This window comes from Vulpes vulpes, chromosome 5 (genome assembly GCF_048418805.1).
Source record: "Vulpes vulpes isolate BD-2025 chromosome 5, VulVul3, whole genome shotgun sequence".
Lineage (NCBI taxonomy): Eukaryota > Metazoa > Chordata > Mammalia > Carnivora > Canidae > Vulpes > Vulpes vulpes.
This window is the reverse complement of record NC_132784.1, coordinates 125,744,024-125,771,842: the sequence shown is the minus strand read 5'-3', so window position 1 is coordinate 125,771,842 and position 27,819 is coordinate 125,744,024. Positions and strand designations below refer to the sequence as shown.

The following is a 27,819-nucleotide window of genomic DNA, read 5'->3' as shown; positions in this document are numbered from 1 at the left end:
GCGGGCCCACGCGCGCTCCGGGCTCCGCGCGCTGGCGGCGCTGCTGCCGCTGCCTGTGCCGGGGCGCCCCCGCGGCCGGCTCCTCCGCTTGGCCGCCGCCGCCCTCCTGCGCCGGGAGCCGCGCTCGCCCCGCCTCGCCGCCCGGCCCGCGCCGCGCCCGCGCCCGCGCCCGCAGGCCCCGGGTAAGTGCGCCGCCTCGCCGCAGCCGCCCGGGCTCCGCGGTCGGGCCCCAGGGCCCCGCCCCAGCGGCCGTGCGCCCCGCGAAGGCGTCCCGAGCCCGCGGCGCCTCCGTGACGGACCGTGCCCGCGGGGGCGCGGCGGGAGCCCGAGGTCCGCTCCCGCGGGGCCGGGCCGGTCGGCAGGGGGCGCCGCGCGCTCCCGCCTCCCCGCGCCGCCCGCCGGCCGCGCACCCACGCCGGGCGCTCCCTGCCGTCCTCTGCCCGCGGGAGGGAGGAAGCCGCGCCGGGCCCCGGACCCTTGCAGCTCCGGGGTTGGGGGCGGGGCGCCCACGTGCCGGCCGCGAGCCCGCCGCATGCCCCGCGGGAGCCTCCAGCCTGCAGCCGAGGCGCCGCCGCGGTGCGTGTTCAAACTCGGCGGCGCCGCGTCCCTACCGCCTGCCCTGCGCGGGGGGTGTAGCAAAGCCTGAGCCTTAGCGCCTGGGTCACTAGCGCCTGCCGGGAGGTAGCATCTGTTGAGTTTCGCTCGTCAAATTTCTGATCCGGTGGTCAGACCACTTTTCTTTTTTCTTTTTTCTACAGGATTACGAAGGGCTTTTGTTTCAAGTCTCCAGTCATCTGTGAAAACAGCCATGCCCCACTGGTTTGGGGATGCTTTGAGAATTGAGTGATCAGTCAAAAATCAGCGGGTACGCTCATACTGAAAAGGGGATGCATAGGCAGTGATTTTGTTGGGTCATTAGGCAAGTAGCCAGCAGTCTGTATATATTAACAATTCCTTTTGAACCTATCTCTTGGTAGAGGCAGGGGCGATACAGGTATTAATAAAACATGGCTTTTGCCCCCAAGTAGGAGAGAGAGATTTCAGGATTGCTCTAGCCTCAGGTCCTTTACATGCGCTGGTCCCACTGCCTGGAACTCTCATCCATACCTTTTCGTGTCTAGTTCTTCCTTCAGGTCCTCTCTCGAAGGACACCTTCTTAGAAATGCTTCGTTAAAGAGCACCCCTCATCCTCCCCTTCCCTTTGCACTGCCTTATTTATGCATACATGTTTCTGAGATTATTATTTATTGATACATCCTTACAAATAAATGTAAGCTTAGTGAGGGCAAGAAATTGTCCCTTTTTCCCCAGTGCCTAGAATAGTGCCACACTTATAAAGGGTGCACAAATATTTGTGGAATGAATGAACCTAATGGACTTCATGATTTTGCATGTTAGAGTATAGTGTGTGCTCTGCCCTGAAGAAAGCGCTGTTTATTTACCCAGAGGGATTATTGACAGTTTGCAGGGGGTGCATGCATTTAAAAATTGGAAGTAGTATTCTAAACATAGGATTCAGACTGATACACCTTTTTTTTTTTAAGATGTTCATTTTGCAGGAAATAATGTTAAGGGATTATCAGCGTTGTATTACAATTTTGAATATGTTAAACTTTTTTGTGTCATGGGTGTAAAGGAAGCTTATAGGTGAATCTAATATCCTAATGAAAAAGATTTTAAAGTATTTTTTAAATTGTAATATTCCTTTCTTTTTTTTTTTTAAGATTTTATTTATTTATTCATGAGACACACACACACAGAGGCTGAGACACAGGCAGAGGAAGAAACAGGTCCATGCAGGGAGCCTGATATGGGACTCGATCCCGAGTCTCCAGGATCACACCCTGGGCCGAAGATGGCGCTAAACTGCTGAGCCACCCGGGGATCCCGAAATTGTAATATTCCTAATCTCATTTGGGTCATTTGGAATATAAAAGATACAAAACCCCATTATTTTATTACTCCCCTCAACAGATTGTGTAGGACTTTGAAGTTCATGGGTACCAGAAGCTTCTTTCTCTTCTTGGCTGTAGAATCAAGCTTCTGGTCTACATTACTTGACTGTGATTACTATTCTGGATCATGTATTTGTGCAGCATACCGTTTCTTTAAAAACATTTTTTAAAGTACCATTAAAAACTCATGAAACTGGACCTCCCACCCTTCCTCCCCTCTTTATTTTTTTGATTGTTATTTATTTATATTAAGGATTTTATTTATTTATTCATGAGAGACACAGAGAAAGAGAGAGGCAGAAACATAGGCAGAGGGAGAAGCAGGCTCCCTGTGGGGAGCATGATGCGGGGACTGGAACTTGGATTCGATCCAAGGACCCTGGGATCACGACCTGAGTCAAAGGCAAACACTCAACCACTCAGCACCCCCTTTTAAAAAGCCAGTCATGTTTTTACAGCTTTGAGATACAGTGCTTGAATATGCATATTTGGGTTTGTTTTCTTTTTAAGATTTTTTATTTATTCATGAGAGAGAGAGAAAGAGGCAGAGACACAGGCAGAGGGAGAAGCAGGCTCCACGCTGGGAGCCTGACATGGGACTTGATCCAGACATGGGACTCGATCCAGACGTGGGACTCGATCCTGGGTCTCCAGGATCACGCCCTGGGCCAAAGGCAGCCCTAAACCGCTGAGCCACCCGGGCTGCCCGAATATGTGTATTTGGATTTTCCTGAATGCTGAACTGATTTTTTTCCTTTTTCTTTTTTTTTAAGGTTTTATTTATTTATTCATGAGAGACAGAGAGAGAGAGTGAGTCAGACACACAGAGGGAAAAGCAGGCTCCATGCAGGGACCCCGATGTAGGACTCTATCCTGGATTTGAGGATCACGCCCTGAGCTGAAGGCAGATGCTCAACCGCTGAGCCACCCAGGTGTCCCCAAAACTAATTTTATTAGGAAAATCATACTGGGGCAGTCAGAGTGGTTTTATCTTTCTGATTGAATTCTTCCCAGCCTCTTAGGTTCCTCGATCTGCTCCCTTCCTCTCATTTAAAAATTACTGCATTTTATTCTTCGCTTTTATATGGTTCTTGCTCGTGAAAACGGTACTAATTTGAGTTCTCTCTTTCTTGGTCCAGAAGTTTGCACAGCTGTTGTGTAAATATATTTTTGGGTTCTAAGCCCACTGAGAAAACTTAGCAAAATATATATTAACAGATCTCTAATCATTGGTGCTATGTATACTTTAATAATTAATGTGTGATAGAGCCATTTGCTAAAACAAATGAAAACTATAATTTAATTTGAAACACAAAAGTGAGATTAGTTAATGAGCTTGTCTTTACAGTTAAATATAACAAGAAAAAGATTTTGGGCGAGTGTCCTCAAGTATCAAGAAAAAGCCTGCCAGAAAATATTAAAGGCCCATTTATTTGGTGCTGTTGGCAGTGCTGTGAGGGTCTCTTAAAATTAAATGGTATTTGAAGGAGGAAACCATGTTTAATCATTAGCCCAGAGAACAAAAGAAGCATAAGAAGCTTTGTTTTCCCCAGACTCAGCAATACAGTTCTGCTGTGTAAACCATCCGTAATAAATATTAATGACCAACAGTTGAATAGAAAAAGCTATTTCAAAAAAATAAATAAATAAAAATACAAAAAGAAAGAAAGAAAGAAAGAAAGAAAGAAAGAAAGAAAGAAAGAAAGAAAGAAAGAGTTATTACAGGGATCCCTGGGTGGCTCGGCGGTTTAGTGCCACCTTCGGCCCAGGGCGTGATCCCCAGGTCCTGGGATTGAGTCTTGCATCGGGCTCCCTGTATGGAGCCTGCTTCTCCCTCGGCCTGTGTCTCTGCCTCTCTCTCTGTGTCTCTCATGAATAAATAAATAAAATTTAAAAAAAAATTAGCTATTACAAACCTTTGAGCAAGTCATCATTTTTCTGCTTTACAGAGAAAACCCAGCGTAAAGGGGAAGTGACCCACGTACAGTAAACAGCAGAATCTAGATGGGGTTGAAGCCAGTGGGTGATACTTCATGTGCATGGTCGGCCTATACTCTCATTCCAGGGATGGTAGGCATAACAGTGCTCTTGTAAACTTTCTAGAATTTTGTTCATGAAACCATTGATGTGGGCACAGAGGGGAGCAAGGAGTTGGAGTTTCAACCATATTCCAACTTAGGTGACTAGTAGTTGGTGGCAGCAACATCCCCTGAGGTAAGAAGTGCAATCTAAACATGCACAAAAGATGTGTGCTGGTAGTGGGAAAAGATGAGCTCAGTTTAGGGCATTTTGAATTTGAGCATTTGATTCAGCCCTTCCTGGCTGGGTAAACTGGAGCAGATGTGTAATCTCTGGGGATGCTCCTGACCCCTGAGCCACAGGGTTGAAGAGAGGCTTCAGCGAGTTCACTCTGCACGCTCTGCAACGGCTTAGCTGTTCTTACTGTTGCTTTGGGCCCCCAAGCAAAGCCAGAAGGAAGTCGGAGATGGATCTTGGCTGGAAAAATGTGGGAGTAAGCAGGGAACAAGATGGGGATAGGAAGCTTAGAGATCCCCACATTTTAGGAGCATGAGAGAAGGCAGGGAGAAGAGCACTCTGAGAAGCAGGAGAAAAGCAAGGAGTCAAAACAGTTTCAAGGAAGCTAAGCAGTGAACTGTGTCCAGTTGGAAAAAGACGTCACTCAGAGCCGAGATTGAGTGGCTGTAGTTTTGGCACGAAGAAGCCACTGCTGAACTTAAAAGAAACCATTTCAGTGGTGTGTTGGAGGCAGAGGCCAGGTCTTGCACTGAATGTTAGCTCCTCCCTGGCAGGGCGTTAGCTTGAGTTGCTGCAGCGGCTCTTCAGAGTGCCTGGAACAATGCCTGGTGTGGGTGCGTGGTGACTGTTTGTTGAGGGGATGAAGGAGTGAGTGAGTGTTAGAATGACTGTGGATTTCTTTCAAAGGGGTTGCAATATTTAGGAAATGGTCTTGTGAATATGCCGGAACGAGATGTGTCTGTCAGAGGCTCCCCATTTTCTTTGTGAATGGCGAGCAGGACTTGGAGAGGACTGTAGTGACCAGGGATGGCTGTCATAAGAGAGGAACTCCCCTGACCTGGTGTGGTTTTCTCCAGCAGCAACCAGGAGCACAGGTTTAGACAGTGGGATTGGTACTTGCTTGGGGTTTAGTGAGACTCCTGGAGCAGGACCAGTGAGCAAGAGTGTTGAGTGGTGGCTAACAGGTATTGTGGTTTGGGGCATTTGAAGAAGTGAGAGTAGGAGAGATGGGGTCTTGGGACCAGTTTGAAGAACAAGTGATGGGAGGGAGCAGAACACAAGAATGGAAAAAAATCGGTGGTTGGATCAAACAGACTAGTTTGTGTATCTCTTTATAATTGTATGTTTGAAATTTCTTTTTTTAGAAAAGATTTTATTTATTCATTCATGAGAGACACAGAGACAGAGACACAGAGGCAGAGAGAGAAGCAGGCTCCACGCAGGGAGCCTGATGTGGGACTTGATTCCCTGTTTGAAATTTCTTAAAGTTAAAAGCTCAAAGTAGATGTGGTAACCTCCCCATGTTCCCACCACTCAGTAATTACCTGCCTCGTTTCAAGTCTATACCTGCTCCACTTCCATTCACCACTGGTAAATTATTTTGAAGCAAATTCCAGACTTCATAATTTTTTAGCCATAAATATTTCAGTTTGTATCCCTGAAACATAAGGATTCTATTTTTAAATGTAACCACAGCAACATAATTGCAGCTTAAAAAGTTGACAGTACTGGGGCACCTAGGTGACTCAGTCGGTGAAATGTCCAACTCTTGTCTATTCTTGATTTCGGCTCAGGTCAATGTCTCAGGGCCATGGGATCGAGTCCAGTGTCAGGCTCTAAGCGAGGACTGTGCTTGAGATTCTCTTCCTCTGCACGCTCTCAAACCTCCTCTCATGCTCACACATACTCGTGTTTTCTCCCTCCAAAAAAGAAAAAAAAAAAAAGTTGACAATACTACCTTAATGTCATCAAGTATCCCTGATTGACTCCAACACTTTTTTTTTTTTTTTTTAAGATTTTATTTATTTACTCATGAGAGAGACACAGAGAGAGAGGCGGAAACACAGGCAGAGGGAGAAGCAGGCTCCCTGCAGGGAGCCCGACGTGGGCCTCGATCCTGGGTCTCCAGGATCACACCCTGGACTGAAGGCGGCACTAAACCGCTGAGCCCCGCCCCCCCCCCCCCCCCCCCCCAGGCTGCCCAACACTTTTTTTTAATAGTCCACTTGTTTATTTTTTATAATTATTTTTTAATGTTTTTTTAAATATTTTATTTATTCATGAGAGACACACAGGGAGAGAGAGAGGCAGAGACACAGGCAGAGGGAGAAGCAGGCTCCATGCAGGGAGCCCGATATGGGACTCGATCCCAGGTCTCCAGGATCACGCCCTGGGCTGAAGGCAGCACTAAACCGCTGAGCCACCCAGTCGGTCTTTCTTTCTTTCTTTTCTTTCTTTTCTTTCTTTCTTTCTTTTCTTTCTTTCATTTATAGAATAGTCGATTTGTTTAAAGAAGGATCCACTCATTGCATTACTTTGTAAGTTTACCTGTAAGTTCCTCTCCCTCTTTTTCCCCTTGTTATTTATTAGTTGAAGGAACTGTCTTTGTCCTTGTAGAGTTTCCCACATTCAGAATTTTGCTGCCTCCTTCCCTGTGGTGATATTTGACCTCTTCCATCCCTGCATCCCATCTAATCTGCCAATTCAACATCGAGTTCCAAGCAGTAAGAACACTTCATAGATAATAGCGTGTGCTTTCAGGGCCAGGCAGTGTGGCTGGTGGTGTATTTTTTGTGATGCTTGTGGCCATTCGTGATAATTGGTTGTCCAAGTCCACTATTTCCTTAGAGATATGCTACTTAGTGTGTCTTCGATCTCTGTAGGCGGAGAACAGTTTCAGCACCTGTTCCAGGAAGTCTACAGAATATCTATCAATGCCCATTACACCACTCTGAATTCTCTGGCATGTACAAAAGAAGTAATATTCTCAAAGAATCTGCTTGAGTTTGTTTTGTTCCTACTATGGCTAAGCTAACTGCTTTGTCATTTCATTTCATCTTCATGGCAGCCCTGTGGTGCACATGTTATTCCCATTCTACAGATGAAGAGCAGAAACTCAAAGAAATTAACTTCCTTGGGCCAAAAAGGGAAAAAAAATCATGGTACCCAGGAGTCCACGTGGTAGTGCAGATGAAGGGAAGTAAAATGGGAAGATGTAGAGTTAATAGAGAGGAGGGCACAAGAGTTAGGACTCATCATGGCCTTCGGATGAGTCCTGAAGGACGGGTGAGGCCAGGGTGCCCTGAGACAGGTATGGAGAAGCTCCCACTGGAGAGAGCTCATGAGCAGTCAGGCAGGAAACAGGTAGCTTTGGGGCTGGGCCTGCATTGTTGGAGGCATGTGGAAGATAATGATACGGGTCACTAGATGACGGGCGGTGCCAGAGCAGGACAGTGCAGACATTTCTGCAGAGGAAATAATTGATGTTTCCATCAAGGCTTCTGACCGTTGGTTTTCAAGAAGGAGCTTGATGAACCCTCTGCATTCTGGGAAGAAGGTAGACATCCTGCTGACCATACAGTCCCTGAGCCAGGCTGCGGATGTGGCTATTACTGGTTGTGCTTTCCTCTCTGCTGAGAATCCAGGCCTGGAAAGGTATGAGGATCTCCTAGTGGGTCCTGGCATGCCAGCTGGGAGCCTTGGACTGTCATTGGGAAGCCGTCGCAGGCTTGGGGTAAGAGTATGTGTAACACAGTGTAGTGCCTGGCTTCGGGGTGTCCCTAGGTACCTGCAACACCCCAGAACCATAAGTGGACTTCTCTTCTCCCACCACCTGATTCTCTGCTTGGGGTTTCTGTGGCAGGAAGAGCTCCCCTGTCCTCTCAGGTCCCTGAGGCAGAAAACCTGAGTCATCTTGGAGTGTTTCCTCTTTCTGCCCACATTTGTCATCCAGTCTTGTTTCCACCACCTCCTTAATGTCCCTGAATCCAAACTTCCTTTCTGTCGCCCTTGCCTCAGCTTTAGATCATGTTGTACTAATTTCTTGGCTCAATTTCAGCTATATATTCTCTCTCTCTCTTTTTTTTTTTTTATCCTTCCTTAAGTTTTATTTATTTCTTTATTTTTAGTAATCTCTACACCCAACATGGGGGACTGAAATTCACAGGCCCGAGATGAAGAGCCACATGCTTTTTGGAGCCAGCCAGGCGCCCCTCGGCTACATCCTCTTACCTAGTCTTCCAGCGGACCCCAGTTTCTCTTTGAAGAGGTGCTGCAGAATCTTTCTAGCTCACATCCAGTGCTGGTTTGGTTTTCAAGATGGAATTCCCTGCGTTCTTCCTGGTGTGCCATCTGCCCACTCCCTGGCTTTAGTTCCAGACTCTCTCATTGTGTGTTTTACCCTCCACCAAGCAGAATGAGCTCCTAGGGCCTCTCCCAGCACTCCTTGCTCGCTCATGCCTCCGTGTATGCACATGCTATTCCGCCTCTTGCCCCAAATAGCCTCCGCCCTGCTTTCTACGAACTTATCCGATCCTCAGAACTTGGCTCAGGTGTTCATTTCTGGTCTTCCATTAGGAAAGAGGTCCTCAGGACGCCCGGGTGGCTCAGTGGTTGAGCATCCACCTCCGGCTCAGGGCGTGACCCCAGGGTCCTGGGATCGAGTCCCACGTCGGGCTCCCTGCATGGAGCCTGCTTCTCCCTCTGCCTGTGTCTCTGCCCTTTTCTCTGTGTCTCTCATGAATAGATAAAATCTTTTTTTTTTTTTTTTAAAGGAAAGAGGTCCTCTCTGACACCCTCCCCACCAGCACCCTCTGAGGTCTTCTATGTGTTTCCATAGTCCCCGAGTGACACCCCCCATGCCCTTTGTATCTCCCTCCCTGGCATGTGGGCTCTGTGAGGGCAGCTTTGGTGATAAAAAGTGAGCATAAAATAGCATCAGCATTTCACAAACCAGCATTCTTTTTTTTATATACTTTGCTTAGAACAGATAAGGAATAAATGTTTTCTTGTTAGATTATTATTATTATTATTTTATTTGTTCATGAGAGACACAGGCAGAGGGAGAAGCAGACCCCTGGGGGGAGCCCAATGCGGGACTCGATCCCAGGACCCCAGGATCACGACCTAAGCTGAAGGCAGATGCTCAACCGCTGAGCCCCCAGGTGCCCTTCTTATTTGAGTTAGAGGTGATTTTGTGTAACTAGTTATGGTCTACTTCTGGTCTGGTTTCTTGATTTCTTTTGCTTTCTTTAAATTTTTTGTCTTTCAAAGGAAAATGATTTTATTAGCATCATTCTTATCTTTTTTCTCTTTCTCTTGTTTTTGTTTTTGGTCACCATCATCCTTTTTCCTTTCATTTTGTGCATGTATTTGTCTTTTTCTTTACTTTCCACTTTAGATTTTTGACAATGAGGCAAGATCAAATCTGGAGTCTTTCTTTTATATATATATATTTATATATATGTATATATGTTTATTTATGTATGTACGTAATCTCTATATTCAGCATGGAGCTCAAACTCATGACCCTGAGATCAAGAGTTGCATGCTCCTCCAACTGAGCCAGCCAGGAACCCCACAGATGTGGATTCTTAAACTTTAGTTCGTTGTAATTATTCTGCTGTAGATGCTCCTATAGTTGGGTTTCTTGTTAACTAGACCTTGGGGAACCTTAGAATATTGATTTTCTACTCATTTATGTTCTTTATGAGTATGTTTACTAAGTTTGTTAGCATGTTAATTATGTCATCTCCCTATATAATTAAGATAGGAAAACTTTTATCCTTTTTACACTAAGAGCATCAAGTAAGATCAAATTAGATAAATGTATTTATTTTGATTGCCACAGGTTACCCCTCTGGCAAGCTGCTCAGTACTGGGAAGTATGTATGGCTTCTCAGACTTTCCCTCATTACATTGTGTGTTGGCTGGTTAAATGATAATCTGTGCTGTTTAAATTGTGGCAAAATACACATGATGTGTAAAATCATCTTAATCATTTTTTTAATAAGATTTTATTTATTTATTTCTTTGAGAGAGAGCATGAGCGGGGGTGGGGGGGAGTGGAAGGGGGGGTGGCCAGAGGGAGAAGCAGACTCCCTGCTGAGCAAGGAGCCGGATGCGGGGCTCAACCTCAGGACCCTGAGATCATGACCTGGGCCAAAGGCAGACACTTAACTGACTGAACCACTTAAGTGCCCCCATCTTATCCATTTTTAAGCGTACAGTTCAGTAGTGTTCAATACATTCACACTGTTGTCCAATCAGAATGCAGAACTCTTTTTAAAGAGTTAGAATCTTTTTTTTTTTCTTTTAATTTATTTATGATAGAGAGAGAGAGAGAGGCAGAGACACAGACAGAGGGAGAAGCAGGCTCCATGCACCGGGAGCCCGACATGGGATTCGATCCCGGGTCTCCAGGATCGTGCCCTGGGCCAAAGGCAGGCGCTAAACCGCTGCGCCACCCAGGGATCCCTAAAGAGTTAGAATCTTGCAAACTGAAATCTTGCAAAACTGAAACACTATACCCATTAAACAACTCATGCCCCTTGCTTTTTTTTTTATATGGTGTGAGTATATGTTCATGTCAGTAAGTGTATTTATGCACTATTTTTATTTAATCAGTTTTTTGAAAGGATAATTATGTGAAACAAAGTTCAAGGGATCTAACTATGACATTCAGTAAAAACAGCAAGTCTCTCTGTTGTGCCCAGCCACCCAACCCACCTTTCCCACTTTCTGTTCATGTTGTTTCTACATATTGTTTAGTTTATGAACCCATCATTGTTCTTTGTTTTTTGCTAACATAAACGCACTGAGGTGAGTATCCTTACAGCTAAACCTTGCTGCACTTTAAAAAAAATTAAACACTTTAATCATCTTAAGATAGTCTGAAAGTAACATTTCTGGGTCAAAGGGCATACATTTTTTTAAGGTTTTTGATGCACAGTTTCAAAATCTACGTAGAATTTTTCTGTGCCACCAAAGGTATATACCAGCATGGGAAAGAATTGTTTTCTTTTCTTTTCTTTTTTTAAGATTTTATTTATTTATTCCTAAGAGACACGGATAGAGAGGCAGAGACACAGGCAGAGGGAGAAGCAGGCTCCACTCAGGGAGCCTGATTGAGACTCGATCCCGGGACTCCGGGATCACGCCCTGAGCCAAAGGAAGACGCTTGACCGCTAAGCCACCCAGGCGTCCCAAGAATTGTCTTAATAAATGAATTTGAGGAACCTAGGAACAAAGTTAACTGTGCCTCTGCTGAAACCCAGCTCTTTATAGAAGTGATTAATTCCTGTTCTCTCTTCCTTCCTAAAAGGTTCTCTTAAATGTTTTCTTGGAGCCTTAAAAATGGAGATGACGGAAGTGACTGGTGTGTCCTTGAAACGTGGGTCTCTTGCTGTCGAAGGTAATGACAGCATGGCCCCAGCTGAGGAGGCAAAAAGACAGAAAGTCTTGGATGGCTGCCTGCCCACAGGTCAGGACGGGCTGGAGCATGGCTCTCCACCCACCAGTGGACATGTGCCTGGGCCACCTGAAGCTGTAAATGCCGGACAGGGTAGAAAGAACTCTGATGTGCAGTTGGAAGAAGAGGAAGAAGAGGAAGAAGATGGCCTTTCTGAGGAGGCTGAAGAGGAGGAAGAAGCCGAGAGTTTTGCAGACATGATGAAGCATGGGCTCACTGAACTTGATGTTGGCATCACCAAGTTTGTAAGTTCTCATCAGGGCTTCTCAGGCATCTTGAAAGAAAGGTATGTTTCATTTACATGTCAAGTTATTTTAGTTCTGTTTGTTCTTCTCTTTACAAAGGAATCAACAATAGGTTCTTTTTTTTAAGATTTTATTTATTCATGAGAGACACAAGGAGAGGGAGAAGCAGGTTCCATGCAGGGAGCCTGATATGGGACTCAATCCTGGGACCCCAGGAACATGCCCTGGGCTAACGGCAGGGGCTAAACCGCTGAGCCACCCAGGCATCCCAACAATACGTTCTTCTGTTTAGCTTATTGTCCCTAATGATTGTGTATTGATGGTCACCTAGGAATAGGGTGGAGGAAAGCTGCCTAAGTAGATGAAGCCACATAAACATAAAATGAGTAAATGCAAATAATTTTTTGTGGCATGCCTTGCTAACATGTGAATGAATGCTGTTCACTTCTTTAAAATTAATTATTTTAAATGATTTTAAGTTGTCTCTTGAAATGGTCTTCAGATCTTAAATTCTTAACTCTTGGGGATCCCTGGGTGGCTCCGCGGTTTCGCGCCTGCCTTTGGCCCAGGGCACAATCCTGGAGTCCCAGCGTGGAGCCTGCTTCTCCCTCTGCCTGCGTCTCTGCCTCTCTCTGTCTCTCTGTGTCTATCATGAATAAATAAAAATAAATCTTTAAAAAGAAAATAAATAAATAAATTCTTAATTCTTTCACTTGAAGGTTCCACATCTACAGTAGGAAAAAGGTAGTCTTTGGAGACACATGGATCTGGTTGTGAATCTAGTCTGGTCACTGCATTTACTTAACTCAGAGCCTCAGTATCCTCATCCAAAAAATGGATCCTAATACCACCTTGGGGTTTTTGAGAGGATTTTAAATAATGTGTGTAGAGTATTTAGCATAAAGGTAAGCTTCAGATTGGTTCATGATAGATTTATTGGGTTCTAATTTAATTAACCATGCCATGTTTTATGATTCACTCTAGTAAGGACTGCCTATAGTCTTAGGGTAACATTACTAAGCTTTGATTTATGCATTTCTCTGAAAAAATGTTCTAGAAGTTCAGAGGGTCTTTTCTTTACATTCTAATATAAAGTCAAGCTGTGGCTTAGAATTCATTAAGCACCCAGAAAAAAATAACTCCATATGAACTTTGAACTGAAGATTTTTTTTTAAATCCCTGGTTTTTTTTGTTTGTTTTTTTAAGATTTTTTATTTATTCACAGAGACAGAGACAGAGAGGCAGAGACACAGGGAGAAGGAGAAGCAGGCTCCTCCATGCAGGAAGCCCCACGTGGGACTCGATCCCGGGTTTCCAGGATCACACCCCAGGCTGCAGGTGGCGCTAAACCGCTGCACCACAGGGGCTGCCCTAAATCCCAGTTTTGTACAACAGGAAGGCTTACTGTTGATAAACTTTCTCCTAAAATTAATAGGAAGTAAAATGTTAATGCTTTTTCTTTTCATCAGATACTCAGACTTCGTTGTTCACGAAATAGGAAAAGATGGACGGATCAGCCATTTGGATGATTTGTCCGTCCCAGTGGATGAGGAGGTAAGAACAAATCTCCAACAAAAGTCACTTTCTGTATAAAATAGCGTTTCCTAGAGATCCAAGAATATAGAGCAATAACAGCTTTGAATTCTGTGTGTGACTCACTGGGAATTTCATCATTTTCAAGGATCCTTCAGAAGATGTATTTACGGTTTTGACAGCTGAAGAAAAGCAGCGTTTAGAAGAGCTCCAGCTTTTTAAAAATAAGGAAACCAGTGTTGCCATTGAGGTAAATAGCACAAAAATGTATGGGACAATTTTTTAGGGTTTTGATTGCTTCTTTTTGTGTGAACATCTCTGTGTACTAAAAAAATTACAATAGTTAACAAAAGGATGACCTTGCTGTATTTGATCTAAAAGATCATTACACTAAAAATCTTATCAGTGGCAGGTAACCAGTATCCAGATAAAGTAAAGCAAAAAAAAGTTACGTTTTTGCTTTAAGAAAATTTTACATGGGGAAAAAAAAAAGAAAATTTTATATGGGCAGCCCAGGTGGCTCAGTGGTTTAGCGCCACCTTCAGCCCAGGGCCTGATCCTGGAGACCCGGGATCGAGTCCCGCATCGGGCTCCCTGCATGGAGCCTGCTTCTCCCTCTGCCTGTGTCTCTGCCTCTCTCTCTCTCTCTCTCTCTCTCTGTCTCTCACGAATAAATAAATCTTTTTTTTAAAAAAAAAGAAAATTTTATATGACCACAAATCAACAAAGAAATGTGTTGGCACCACAGAGTGACCTTTCTGTCACGTGGTGTCTGTAGCCAAAGGACTACAATAGCCTGACAGTCATGTATGGCCTAATAGGGAGACCCTGGCCCTGGCTCTGCCTCCTATGGCCTCTGGGTCTCACATGGGTCTTTGGAGGGAGAGGGGTTAGGGAAAGAGGTAAGGAAAATATCTTTGCTCAACTTGAGTCTGCTTCTGCTGTTCAGGAAAAGGAGAGCTCAGCTACTAGATAGAGTAGTAGCCTTGTCTAAAGCTTTTGTTATGAAAATTTTATTCTTAGTGCTGTCCAGTGGAATTATAATGTGAGCCATGTTTTTTTTTTTTTTTTTTTTTTTTTTTTTAATTTTTATTTATTTATGATAGTCACAGAGAGAGAGAGAGAGAGAGGCAGAGACACAGGCAGAGGGAGAAGCAGGCTCCATGCACCGGGAGCCCGACGTGGGATTCGATCCCGGGTCTCCGGGATCGCGCCCTGGGCCAAAGGCAGGCGCCAAACCGCTGCGCCACCCAGGGATCCCATGAGCCATGTTTTTAATTTTAACTCCTCTAAAAATTTAAAAGACAGGTGAAATTAATTTTAACAATATATTTTATTTACCCTAATACATTTGAAATACCATTTTGGGGCACCTATGTGGCCTAACATAGTTAAGCATCCACCTCATGATTTCAGCCCAGGACATGGTCTCAGGGTCCGTGTTGGGCTCTGCACTTAGAGAGGAGTCTGCTTGAGATTCTTCCTCTCTGTCCTTCCCCCCACGCTTGCTCTCTCACTCATTCATGCACGCGCTCTCTCTAGAATAAATCTTTAAAAAAATAAAATATCGTTTCAATAGGTAATCAGTATTTTTCAAAATTCCAAATGAGATGTTTTACATTCTTTTTTTTCCTACTTTGTTAGTCAGGATCCAGTCAGTGATCTTTCATGCTGGTAACATAGCTCAGTTCAGACTGGCCACATTTCAAGTGCCCAGTTGCCGTCTGTGGCCTGGCTGCCATATGGACAGAGCAGCTCTAGGCGATAAAAGATTTTTAGAATTTTAAGTTTATGTTGATTTGGGGTTGTCCAGAATTCCCCCTTCCATTGCTCCCAGTTGACAAGAGCTTACCATAACTTTCAGAATTCATTATCTGCCCCCAGCCCTCGTCTCCTTTTCCCCTCCACCTGGACATCCCAAAAGTATATAATGTTATGATTTTAAGGTTCATCAGTTACTGAATTTATCCCTGGACAGAATCTTTAGCAATGCCAAGGAAAAAACTAAGAATTGTTTTTAAGAGCAGTCCAGGAGGATGGTCCAGGTTTCTTTTGCTTGTGCAACGCAGTAGCATATCTTAGCCCTATAATGTGCATTTTCCCATGTGGGTGGCAAAATTTACTGTCATTTGGAAAAAATATACCATCTACTGAAAGTTTTTACCTTTTTTTTTTTTTAAGATTTTATTTATTTATTCATGAGAGACAGAGAGAGAGAGAGAGAGAGAGGCAGAGAGACAGGCAGAGGGAGAAGCAGGCTCTATGTAGGAGCCCGATGTGGGACTCCATCCCAGGTCTCCAGGATCACACCCTGGGCTGAAGCCAGGTGCCAAACCACTGAGTCACCCAGGGATCCAGTTTTTACCTTTAAAGATAAATCCTGGACAAGTTTCCTTGTTACTTGCCAAATTTTTGAAGTCTAAATATGTATTCAGTCGTATGCGCAAAGTTTGATTCCAACTGAGTTTTGTTTTTTTTTTTTTAAGATTTTATTTATTTGGGGTGCCTGGGTGGCTCAGTCAGTTAAGGGGTCTGTCTTTGGCTTGGGTCATGATCCCAGGGTCCTGGGATCGAGCCCCATGTCAGGGTCCCTGCTCAGCAGGGAGTCTGCTTCTCCCTCTTCCTCTGCCTCTTCTCTGGCTTGTGCATGCTGATGCGCATGCTCTTTCCCATTCTCTCCCTCAAGTAAATAAATATATTTTTTAAAAAACTTACTTATTTGAGGGAGTAAGAGAAAGAGAGCATGAGCAGGAGGAGGGGCAGAGGGAGAAGCAGACTCTGAGATCATGACCTGAGCCAAAGTCAGACCTTAACCAGCTATGCCACCCAGGTTCCCCTGAATAACAGTTCTGAGCTAACAAGTTTACATTTTCTTGATGTTGATTTTATTTTTTACTGAGAACAAATGAGCTAGAATGTCATTGTAAGATAATTCAGTATAGAAGAGGATTCATTGTGAGGCATTTGTAGATTGGCCTATTCAAGGGAGTTGAGTTTCTGAAATCCCAAAATGCCCAACTTGCCTACATTGCCATCTGTGAGCCATGAGGCATTCGTCCCGCAGAGTCGCTGAGCAAAAGTGTCTGTGATGGGTGCCTCTGGCTATGTGACCTTAGACACATTACTTCACTTCTCTCAGCCTTGTTTTCCTTATCTCCAAATACATATAGTGGTGGCACGGTAGGGGGATGATTGGGATGAAATAAGCCGATGACGGTGAAGTTCTTGCTACGGTGCCTGGCAGATGTCCTGCTCAGTAAACAGGCTCTTAAGATGTGCAGCATTATTATTTTTTTTTTTTAAGGATTTATTTATTTATTCATTCAGAGAGAGCGAAGAGAGAGGCATAGACATAGGCAGAGGGAGAAGTAGGCTCCAGGCAGGAAGCCCGATGTGGGACTCAATCCTGGGTCTCCAGGATCACACCCTGGGCTGCAGGCAGCGCTAAACTGCTGCACCACTGGGGCTGCCCGATGTGCAGCATTATAAAGCTCTGAAAGATTTTTGAAATCATACCCGTGGACTTCTGTTACTTTTGCACAGTTGATAATGTGACTAATGTTTTTATTGAATCATTGGTATTATTTCCTTATTTAATGTTTATTAAATCAGTAGTTACATTATTTCCATTCTTAATAGGTTGTTGAGGACACGAAAGAGAAAAGAACTGTCATCCATCAAGCAATTAAATCACTGTTTCCAGGATTAGAGACAAAAACAGAGGACAGAGAGGGCAAGAAATACATTGTAGCCTACCATGCAGCTGGGAAAAAGGCTTTGGCAAGTAAGTGTGCGAGTGACCTGGCATTTCCTCTGTCAGTGGTCACAAGTGGCATCCCGTTCCTCTTGCTCCTTGCCTGTTCATGTTGCGGGCTACTTGGCTGTTACGCTGGAAAGGATACCGATCATGTCATTCCCTCAAAGAAGGTAAATAAAGTTCACATTCACAGAGCAGTCCTACAGACTGTCTGGAAGGGGCCCTAGGTCTCTCATGTGAGTCGAGATACGCTATAGTTACAGTGGCGCCTAAGAGATAGTCCTAGGAATTTGATATGTTCCCTGAAGAGCAGAATGGGCTCAGTGGCAATTCAAGAAGAAAATGGAAGGACATTGCTCATTCTGTGTTCTTAATGGAGGGAAGAAAGCTATCAGATGAACCAAAAATCCCAGTGGCATTTTTTTCTGCAAAGCCCCTTTATTGGAAGAGCTGCTGCTTTCTAGCCATGTATTTTCACTCACACATAAAAAACATGGAATATATGGGAAAGCGCCCCTTTGCCCAGGCTCATCTTCCATTGTGTATCATTCCCTTGAAACGAATGTGTTGTCAGTGAATCTCTTCGATATTTATACTCTGATAATGTTCTACAGCCACAGAAATTTCTACTTGCATATAACCTTAAGAAAATTAGGTAACTTTTCTTCTTTTACCTGCCAAATCGGCAGACAGAATTCTAATGAAAATGACAGTGGGGAAAAAAGAGATTTCTTCACCCTCATCCCCTACCAGTGATGGCTTCTATTAGGGAAGAGTTATTTCCAGATCTATTTGTCAGAGCAAAACTCCAAGACAATAACAAAAGACTATTCATGCTGTTAGTGCTGTGTCAGTATTCTCTTAGGTTAATGCTGTGAATGGATGAAGCTTTAATTGTTTGTAACTATGATTCTAGTGAAATGAGAGCAGTATAAGAAAAATGGGAGCAGAAATAAGGTTTAGCTGTGCCTAAAAAAAAATAGTGTAAAAATAATGTCAGTTCAGTAAGTGTAGATATGACCTAGAAATCAGAAATCCTGAGCAGGTGGGGAGGAGAAGGTGGACACTGGAGGCCACTTCTCAGTGGATACCACAAAGAAAATGACCTGCGTTCTAGAACGACTAGGGGCATAGGTTGTTAATCACTTCTCAAACCACATACTGATGGCTTGGTTGCTGTACATTTCTTTGATGTCTCAGTCACCGTATAAGATAATACTCCAGCCAGGGTTGTTGAGGAGCATTAAACACAGCGGAAAGTGATTTGAGTGACTTTTTTGCATTCTCTCAAGACTGACAGATGGCTGGTAACTATCCTAGATGTAGAGAGGGTGACTTACTACTATAGTAGATGCCATGGTGTATTCAGTCTCAGTTCTCTCAAGGGGCCCAGGCTGAGAACAGCTGCTGGGGAGCTGTTCCTTGTAGAGGCAGTCCACATTGGTCAGCCAACTTCTTTGAAAGGCAAAAAGAAAAGGCAAGGTCTTAATTCTGCTGAATGTGGTCATGAGGAAGCAGATTGGCAAAACCTGTATTTTTTTGACTGGCTACTTCTGGGAAACGATCTTTATTTCTTAGAGGATGCTGGCTTTTGTAATATGTAGGGAGGAGCATTTATTTGCAGGTCACAGTGGCCCTTAGAGTTTTCCCACCCTTTCCTCTTCTACATTTTCATGCTTGCACCACATTCACCTTCCTTTTTTTCCAAATAAAAAATTTCCTTAAGATTTTTAAAGTGAGATGCTGAGCTCTATGGGATGTGAACCACCCTCCCTGTTCCCTTTGCACATCTTCAGTAAAATATTTCTCACTTTAAGAGGAAGCATTGGATCATCACTTGCAGAGAGTTGTAAACCTCTTGGGCTTGAGGTGTTTTGGCATTTGGTAAAAGATGGGCTAGAGTCTGAGCGCTTCTCTCTCATCTCCTCATGGACTCAGGCACTGGAGAGCCTGCATTCAGCTCTTTCGCAGATCCAATTCCCCACCACGGAGAGAGCCTCAGTTAAATACCGTTGGAAAAGTAGGAGAGCTGGGATCCAGAGACTAGTCTTCATGTCCCTGCAAGTAGAATCCAGTACCAATAACAGCGTGTCCTTTTGGGCTACTTTGACTAACATATGAATGAATTATCTTTTAAAGTCTTGTTGCAAAAAAAATTAAAAATAAAAAATAAAGTCTTGTTGCAAGGCTAAGTTTATAGTGTTTTTAGATCTCTGTTCCTACCATAACCTGATATAAATTGTTACATACATTATCTAGCAGATTTGCAATATTCTCACCTAAATTTTTCTCAGCTAGAGCCACGCATCCTAAAACATAGGCATGGTGAATTCTAAATCATGGTGCCCAGACACCACAGATTACCAACTGTTTTAACTCTGGTGTTATGTTGTTTGTTAATCCAGTCTAATAGGACACCTTGATTCACCTACCAAACTGTACTTAGGGTATTTTTCTGAAAATATCCTACAATTGTTAAATTCCATGTAATCAGGTAAACTAATTTATATTTTGAGATAGATGGTATATGCTCTAAGAATGTCTTTTTTAAAAAGACTTGTTTATTTATTTATTTTAAGATTTTATTTATTCATGAGAGACAACATAGAAAGAGGCAGAGACACAGGTCGAGGGAGAAGCAGGCTCCCCACAGGGAGCCCGGTGCATGACTTGATCCCAGGACCCCAGAATCACGACCTGAACCAGAGGCAGACACTCAACCACTGAGACACCCAGGTGCCCCTAAAGACTTGTTTTTTTTTGTTTTTTTTGTTTTTAAGATTTTTTTATTTTTTCATGAGAGACAGAGGCAGAGACACAGGCAGAGGGAGAAGCAGGCTCCATGCAGGGAGCCTGATGTGGGACTCGATCCCGGGTCCCCAGGATCATGTCCTGGGCTGATGGCAGGTGCTAAACCGCTGAGCCACCCAAGGATCCCCAAGACTTAAGTTTAAAAAAAGAAAATTCTGCCATGGGATATGTAGAGGTTCAGCATACTATCTGAAATGAAGAGTTCCCAGCAGGGATACTTGGATCTAGGAATCCACAGAGATAGGAGGAAGGGCCAGACAGATAAGGAAACTCTCTGGGAGAGACTGGTGTTGTAGAATCCACAGAGTGAATAGCAGTGGGAAATTATTATAGATGGGTCCAGCAAGATAAGAACTCTAAGATATACCCATCAGTTTTTTGCCACATAGATACCTTTGGTGTGTTTGCCAAAGCAGCTCTAGTGGAATAGGGTTGGAAACCAGTTTACACCATAGGCTGTGATGCAAGGCACTAATTATGGAATGCTGTTCACAAGCAGCTGCAAAGAGAGGTGCCTGGCTGGGTCAGTTGGAGGAATGAACATGTGGCTCTTGATCTCGGGATCATGAGTTCTAGCCCCACATTGGGTGTAAATTAAAAAATAAGCTATGAAGAGGAGAAAGGAAAGCAACATGGTTGAGGGAGGCATACGTTTGATTTTTAAAATGGAAGAGCCCTGGGGATATTGATATCCTGAAGGGAAAGATCCAGTGGAGAGGGTGGGCAGAAATTCTGGGAGGAGAGTGATAGTGGGGGTAGCAGGATCCTGAGGAAGCTGGAAGGTCGATGTGCGGGGATACAGTCCTGGAAATGGCCTTGAATAAGAAGGAAAGAATGTTCTGCATGCTACCTCATCCTGTCATCTTTCTCGAACTACATTTTTCCTTCGTTATTCATGAAGAAGAGCTCTGTGCTCAATACATGAACCTTCCTGAACGTGGTTTCTTTTTCTTTCTGGTTTCTATTTGTACTGGACTGGGGCTGCCGTATCAGGCCATCAGAAGGTTGCTTCCTGTAATCTCAGCCTGAGAATTCTTTGCATTCGCATTGTAAATCAGTGTCTCAAAAAAGTCTGAAAGTTATTTTAAATTTTCCTAAATTATGAAGCTAACATACATGCTACTTGGCATTCTAAGGATTTGGAGTTTTAGAAAGTCAAATCGCCCAGAATAAGTTGAGACTCATTGATTTTCCGTTATTCAAAATATTCCCAGTTAACTAATGCATATGCTTACTATTTTGTATACTAAGTGCACTTAGAAAAAGAATCCTTGTATCTATTATTGACAGAGGAGATAAGTGTATGCATGCTTAGTGCTTGGATTTGCTAATAAAAGATGCATGCTTGTGAGCCAAAACTCATACTCGGTTGTCATGGTTTCTCTTAAGGTATAACAGCATTTAGTTCTTTAGCCTTGTGGCTTCATTTATGTCTTGCCTATATTGGAAATATTCCTAAGGGGATCATTAAGTACAGATACAGTTCCACTTCATCAATTTTTATCACAAGTTTTTTAAACTTTTTCTTACAGACATTTTCAAACAGGCACACAGAGTAGTATATATTGAACCACTGTGTATCCATCAGCCATCTTCAAGATTATTAACATTCTGTTGTTTCTGTTTGATCTTTTCCTCCCACTTATTTTTCTTATAGTTTTTTTTTTTTTTTTAATTTTTATTTATTTATGATAGTCACACAGAGAGAGAGGGAGAAGCAGGCTCCATGCACCGGGGACCCAGCGTGGGATTCGATCCCGGGTCTCCAGGATCGCGCCCTGGGCCAAAGGCAGGCGCTAAATCGCTGCGCCACCCAGGGATCCCCTCTTATAGAGAGTTTTAAAGAAAATTCTACACAGCACTTCATTTCACCCATAAATGCTACAGTCTGTATTTAGCAGCTAAGGACTAAAACCCCAAAACGTTATCACATCCTACATAATGAACAATAATTTCTTAATATATGATACCCTGTGCATGTTCAGTTTTTCCCTAGTTGTCTCAAAAATGTCTTTTACAGTAGATGACTTGTCAAGTGATGACACGAAAAAGGTCTGAATGTTGTATTAAATAGTTAAGTCTCTTAAATTGCCTCATGTCCCTTTTAATTGATTAGTTCAAGAACTTTTCTGTAATGATTTTTCAGATGTTTATCAAATAAAATCTTTATAACTCAACTCAGGAAACTCATAAAACATAGAAAAACACAAAGCAAAACAATAATTGCGTTCAGTGTCACCACCAAAAGATAATCATAAGCAGCACTTTGTGAAAACATCTCTGGCTGGGGAAGCATTTTATAATAGGTCTTTTTTTTTTTTTAAGTTTTTATTTAAATTCTAGTTAACACGCAGTGTAACATTAGCATCAGATATACAACATACTGTATTCAGTTGTAAACCTTACGCTGCATCCTGTGGGTACAGACAGTGCAGCCGTGAGGATGAGCTAACATGTCCTTGTGAGGAGGCTGGTACCTATAGGTGAGTTTTCTTACTCGTTCACTGTCTGCCTCTGCGACATTCCATTGTTAATGTCTGAATGGCTGTTAACCCACCACATAACTACCAGGTGCTGCAGCAGTCCTTGGTAGAAACTTTCCATGCGATCATTTGCATGTTCACCTCTAAAGCACTTTAATACTATTAAAAATTAAACATTGCTCTCTTGTGCTCTTTATGCTGTGCATTTGGACAGAGGTCAGAACTGCAGCAGGTAAGAGCGGTTGGTGTTTCATGTAGAGAAAATGAAATGCCAATGATTTTTCTCCCAAACGCTAAGTAGAAGACAGTTTTGCTTAACCATGGTGAGCTGAAAGGAAAAGCCTAAAAGAATATACCCTTATTCACAATTCTCTGAGGATGAATTCCGAGGAATTCACATGAAGAGCCAAGGAAATACTTTTTTTTTTTTTTTTCTCCAAGGCAGAAGAGACATTCATGTTTATCAGAAAGGAAAAGCAGTTCGCTAAGCATACATGCTATGACAGTTTTCCAAGAAGATTTATTGATTCGTTTGTTCTTTACGTTGTAGTGTAAATCACTAATCTATCAAGAGTGCTTTTTTGCCTTGACAAAGCCAGGTGTACCAGCAACTTCAGTACCAGAAGTTTCTTACGTCTCAGAAGAGGATGGATTCATGAGTTCATGCTAAAGGATTATTTTAGGGACAAAAACAAAGGCATATTTTTAAAAGAAGACGACTCTAAGGATTAAATGAAATATTTTTACAGTTTTTCTTTCATGGAGTTACAGAAGTCAAGTGGATTAGATGTATTCAGATAACAGTTGCAGCTATGTGTCACTCAAGACTCAGGAATATTACCGTACAGCGTCTGGAAGTGTGGCTGTGGCTTGCATATTTTTCCCAAAATATGTTGATTTTTTAAAATCAAAGTTGAAATCCTAATATTTAAAAAATATATCTCTAGATGACAGTATAATTAAAATGGTCGCTTAAAAGAACACTTTTACAGGTTCTCCAAAGCCTGTACATGTTTGTTGGTTTTCAAAAGGTTGAACAATCGAAGGAACCATGGTTCAGAAGTTAACATTTAACCTGGCTTAATTTTTAAAGTCTCCTTTTCCCTGAGAATAATAACCACTACGTTTTGAATGCCAGCCGCTCTCCCCTGTCAGGTAAACATTTGTAAACCACCTAGGATTAAAGAAACTTGTGAAGGAAGTGGACTTTGCAAAATTTGAACCTATCATCGAGGCAACTCCTCATAAGTTTATCCCCCATCCTTGCTCAGGCATCCAGCCTGTATGCGTGAACTCCCTGCTTGAGATGTGAGGCAGGGCTTATATGGCAGCGGGAGTGCTGTTTCCCTCTGGATCACGTGTGTTCTAGAAAGCTAGTACCCACCTACCACACACGTGCTTGTGAAGTACATGCCACCAGGGAGTGGTGGATCTCTCTGTGTTTCTCTGTGAGAATTGCTGGTTAGTCTTACTTCTTTGTCACCCAACCTGCTTTCAGCTTTTGATTGTGAATATGGACAGGTAATGTTGAGTCTCCAGTCACAGGAAGGAGAATGCCTGTAGTCCACACAGCTGTAACCACTTAACCTGTATTTCTTGTCAGACTAGATGGAATTTCTCACTCAGAGGTTCTCTAGCAAAAAAGAAAAAAAAAAAAAAGCTTGTAGGTTTCATAAGCAAAAACTTAAATAGCTTTTGTTATGGTCTATATAACATTGAATTTTTTTGTTTTTAAGATCCAAGAAAACATTCTTGGCCAAAATCTAGGGGAAGTTACTGCCACTTTGTACTGTACAAGGAAAACAAAGACACCATGGATGCTATTAATGTGCTGTCCAAATATTTAAGGTTAGTATCTTATTCCCGTGCTGACATGAAATGACCACATGGGAATGTATTTTCTTCTTTCCATGCTAATGAAAAAGTGGGAAAATAGATAGCAGATGTGCCTCCCCCCCCCCCCCCCCCCGTTATAAGTTCCTTAGACAATATGTGAATTAGGTGTTTTTTTTTTTCCACCTCCTTGCATATAGGTAGTAATTCAAGAGAGAAATTCTGTAAGTAAATAGCTCACATATAGCTGAGAATTACCATCCAGCTGAAAATAAAAATGGATTCACTTCCTGGAGAGCCCTACGCTTTGATGTGTTTGCAGGGATTTGCTTAACTAGACTGTAAACTCTTAATTCTTGGAGATTGACTAGGTTGAAAACTTGAGACCAGTCGAATTTCCTCATGGGAATGCAATTGAACCAGATTTGAATCTCTCCGGATGGGCCAGGTGCTGAAAAATTTTGTTTCAGTCATGAGTACAGGCTCCACAGCAAATCTGTGTGCAGCGGAAGTTTACTTTCTGATATATAATTAGCCCAATTCAAACGGGGTACACAGTGTATCAGTTTGCTGTGGCTGCCGTAACAAATATCACAGACTGGGTGGCTTCAATAACAAACTGATTTTCTCACGGCTCTGGAGACTAGAAGGCAGGTTTGGGGGTTTTTTCTGAGGCCTCTCCTTGGCTTACAGATGGCTACCTTCTTTCTGTGTCTACCCATGGTCTTCCCTCTGTGCCCTCTGTGTGTGTTATGTGTGTGTGTCCCCAGCCCTAGAGTCTGTGTGTCCAAATTTTTTCTTATTAGAACAGATCGGATAAGGGCCCACCCAGCAGCCTCATTTCAACTGCATCACCTCTTTAAAGGCCCTCTCTCCAAGTGCAGTTACATTCAGAGGTGCTGGTGGGTCAGAGCCAGTATGGCCATATTTCAGCCAGTAGGGTGTAGTACCCTGTAAGTGACACTATCCTCGCGGTGCTAGCTGTCTGGGAGAGAGTCGGTGGTACAGAGGATAGTGCCTATCTGTACTGGAGCCTGGGAGGATAGACCACTGGGGAGGGACTTCCTCTGAGCTCTGCAGTTGAGGGAGCGCTCAGAGTTCAAGAAATTTGTCCTGTTTTTTTTGTTTTTGTTTTTTTTTAATGTGGAGCAGTTTCTATAAAAATACTTAGTTAACTAGCTTACTTATTATCAGAACTATTCAGGGCACCTGGGTAGCTCAGATGGTTAAGCATCTGCCTTTGGCTCAGGTCATGATCCTGAGGTCCTAGGATGGAGTCTCACATCCAGCTCCCTGCTCAGTGGGGAGTTGGCTTCTCCTCCCCCACCTCCCCAATACTCTCACTCTCTCAAATGAATAAATAAGCTTTTTTTTTTTTTTTTTTTTTTTTTTTTTAAGAAAAAACCCTATTCAGATCCTATTTTAGTATCTGGCTTTTTTATGCAAAGAAATAGCATGTATTTATGAATATTTCACATTATTATTAACTTCTTAAAAACTGAAGATAGAAAATTTTGAGGGGCACCTGGGTGGCTCAGTTGGATAAGCATCTGCCTTCAGCTCAGGTCGTGATCCCAGGGTCCTGAGATTGAGCCCCAAGTCAAGCCCCAGGGAACTTGCTTCTCCCTCTGCCTGCCCCCACCCCTCTCTCTCTTTCTCTCTATATATGCATACACACACACACGTATATATGTATGTGCATATATACATATATTGTATATATATTTAATATATATATATTTTATATATATATGTATCTGTCTTACATAATAAATCTTTAAAATTTTCGGAGTGGCCCATTGTATATCTGGAATGAATTTCTCTTTACTTTCACTGTTGTGCCATCTAATGAATGGCTTGTGATTGATAGGACGTGCATTGTTTTCTTTTTGGTTACTGGCTAGCCAAGTCTTTGAACAGCAGGTTATTCACTCACAGATAGCCATAAACCTTTTGAGTCAAGCTCTGCTAAGAAAGCTGTCCAGGCATCATGTACTTTCTTATCTTGCATTTTATATTTTTTGGGTACCTTTCAAAGTCAAGTTTATCCTCTTCTCCTATTATGAGGATTTTATTTACTTAAAATCTTAAACCGTGAGAAATAGGATTTCCTAATGGTGTGCAACTTCATATGGTTTTGTTTTTGTCTTACCAGAGTCAAACCAAACATATTCTCCTACATGGGAACCAAAGATAAAAGAGCCATAACTGTTCAAGAGATTGCTGTTCTCAAGTAAGTACTGAGTTCATGTTGGGATTTGTTCTACAAAAACCCTAGCACCACCTGCCACAGTTCTCAAATTTCCTGTGGGATTTATCTCTTCCCTCTTTTTCTTTCTTTTTTTTCTTTGAGAGAGAGAGAGAGAGAGCACGGGAACGGGAGCAGAGAGAGAGACACAAGCAGATTCTGTGCTGAGTGTAGAGCCTGATGTAAGGCTTGACCTCATGACCTGAGCAGAAAACAAGAATTGGTTGCTTAGCTGACTGAGTCACCCAGGTGCCCCCATCTCTTGTTCTTTAAATGGTGCCTCTGCCTATTTGAAAAATCATTTTTTATTTTTTTATTCTTGCTTATCTGTATTTCCTAATGTTTTTAGGAGCAAACAGGCATTATTTGTGTCATTTTTAAAGGATTTTTGTGGTAGAGCCAAGAAAATAAGTGCTTTTTTCTCCATCCTTTTTTGTTCATTCATTATTAAATATAAGTTATTTAAAATTTAATTACAAAACAATGAATGAGCTCTTTTGTTACACACTGGGGAAATACAGATGAAAAGATGGTCTCTGCAGTTGAAGCAATTATAATTTAATGGAGTAGTCAGAGGTTATCCCTCAGTGAGATAAATGCTAAAATACAGGTATGTTAGGAGGATTAGGGCAAACCTGACCACAAGCATGGGACTCACTGCTGGGGTAGGCCAGGGAAGCCTTTCACAGAAAATGGGATGCTCCAGTTTAATTTAATCAGGGCTTCTCAGCCTTCACCATCAACAATTTCAGAATGGATAATTTTTAATGTGGGGGCCATCCTATGTGTTATAGGACATTTAGCAGCCATCCTGGTCTCTACTCACTAGATGTCAGTAGCATCCCCAGGCCCCCCACCCTCCAGTTGTGACAACCAAAAATGTTTCCAGATATTGCCCGATGTACCTTAAAGGGCAAAACCACCTATGGTTGAAAACCACTGGTCTAGATTCTAGAAGGATGAGTAAGAATTTCTTGGGGCTGAGGAGGGTCTAGGGTTGCTTGATTGAACCAAGAAAATACCTTGTGAGAAGACACTGGAAAGGAGTTAGGGAGTATAGCACATTTGGTACCTGGCAGGTACTTTTAGTCTTGTCGGAACTGCAAGAAATCAGGATCCAGAGGGGCCCTGGAGGTCATGGTGAGGATCTTGAACCTGATGATGCTCTAAACAGAGGAGGTTGTGTATAGAGGCAGGAGTGGGGGTTGTGACTGGAGCAGGTGGGTGACCCTGGAGTTCAGGGCTCTGAACCCAGCCAGTTGAATGAAAGGAAGAGGAAAAGATGAATTTATAGCCTCATAAAGTCAGGCAAATTCAGGCTTTCCTCTTATGAACGGCCACCACCACCCCGCCCCCCTAGGCAAGAAGGGGTGAGAAGGAGAAATAAAGGGGCAAGAAGAAAAAACTTCATTACCTTGAATGTGGTGATGGTTTCATCGGCTTATTCAC

The 27,819-nt window shown here is 42.9% G+C and overlaps 1 protein-coding gene across 4 annotated transcripts in view; it reads left to right on the top strand.

Moving 5' to 3' along the window:
* PUS7 (pseudouridine synthase 7) overlaps nucleotides 1-27,819 on the top strand; it is a 58,066-nt gene continuing 30,247 nt past the window's right edge. Inside the window, exons 1-9 of one of the 4 annotated variants that reach the window (XM_072759932.1) lie at nucleotides 43-182; nucleotides 759-865; nucleotides 11,314-11,746; nucleotides 13,175-13,259; nucleotides 13,387-13,488; nucleotides 16,878-17,022; nucleotides 22,504-22,521; nucleotides 24,026-24,137; nucleotides 26,278-26,355. In XM_072759932.1, coding sequence (XP_072616033.1) covers nucleotides 11,346-11,746; nucleotides 13,175-13,259; nucleotides 13,387-13,488; nucleotides 16,878-17,022; nucleotides 22,504-22,521; nucleotides 24,026-24,137; nucleotides 26,278-26,355 — 941 coding nt within the window. In that variant the 5' untranslated portion in view covers nucleotides 43-182; nucleotides 759-865; nucleotides 11,314-11,345. Of the gene's footprint in view, nucleotides 183-758; nucleotides 866-11,313; nucleotides 11,747-13,174; nucleotides 13,260-13,386; nucleotides 13,489-16,877; nucleotides 17,023-22,503; nucleotides 22,522-24,025; nucleotides 24,138-26,277; nucleotides 26,356-27,819 lie in introns of all 4 variants that reach the window. The other 3 variants (XM_072759935.1, XM_072759933.1, XM_072759934.1) reach the window with 3 other exon arrangements.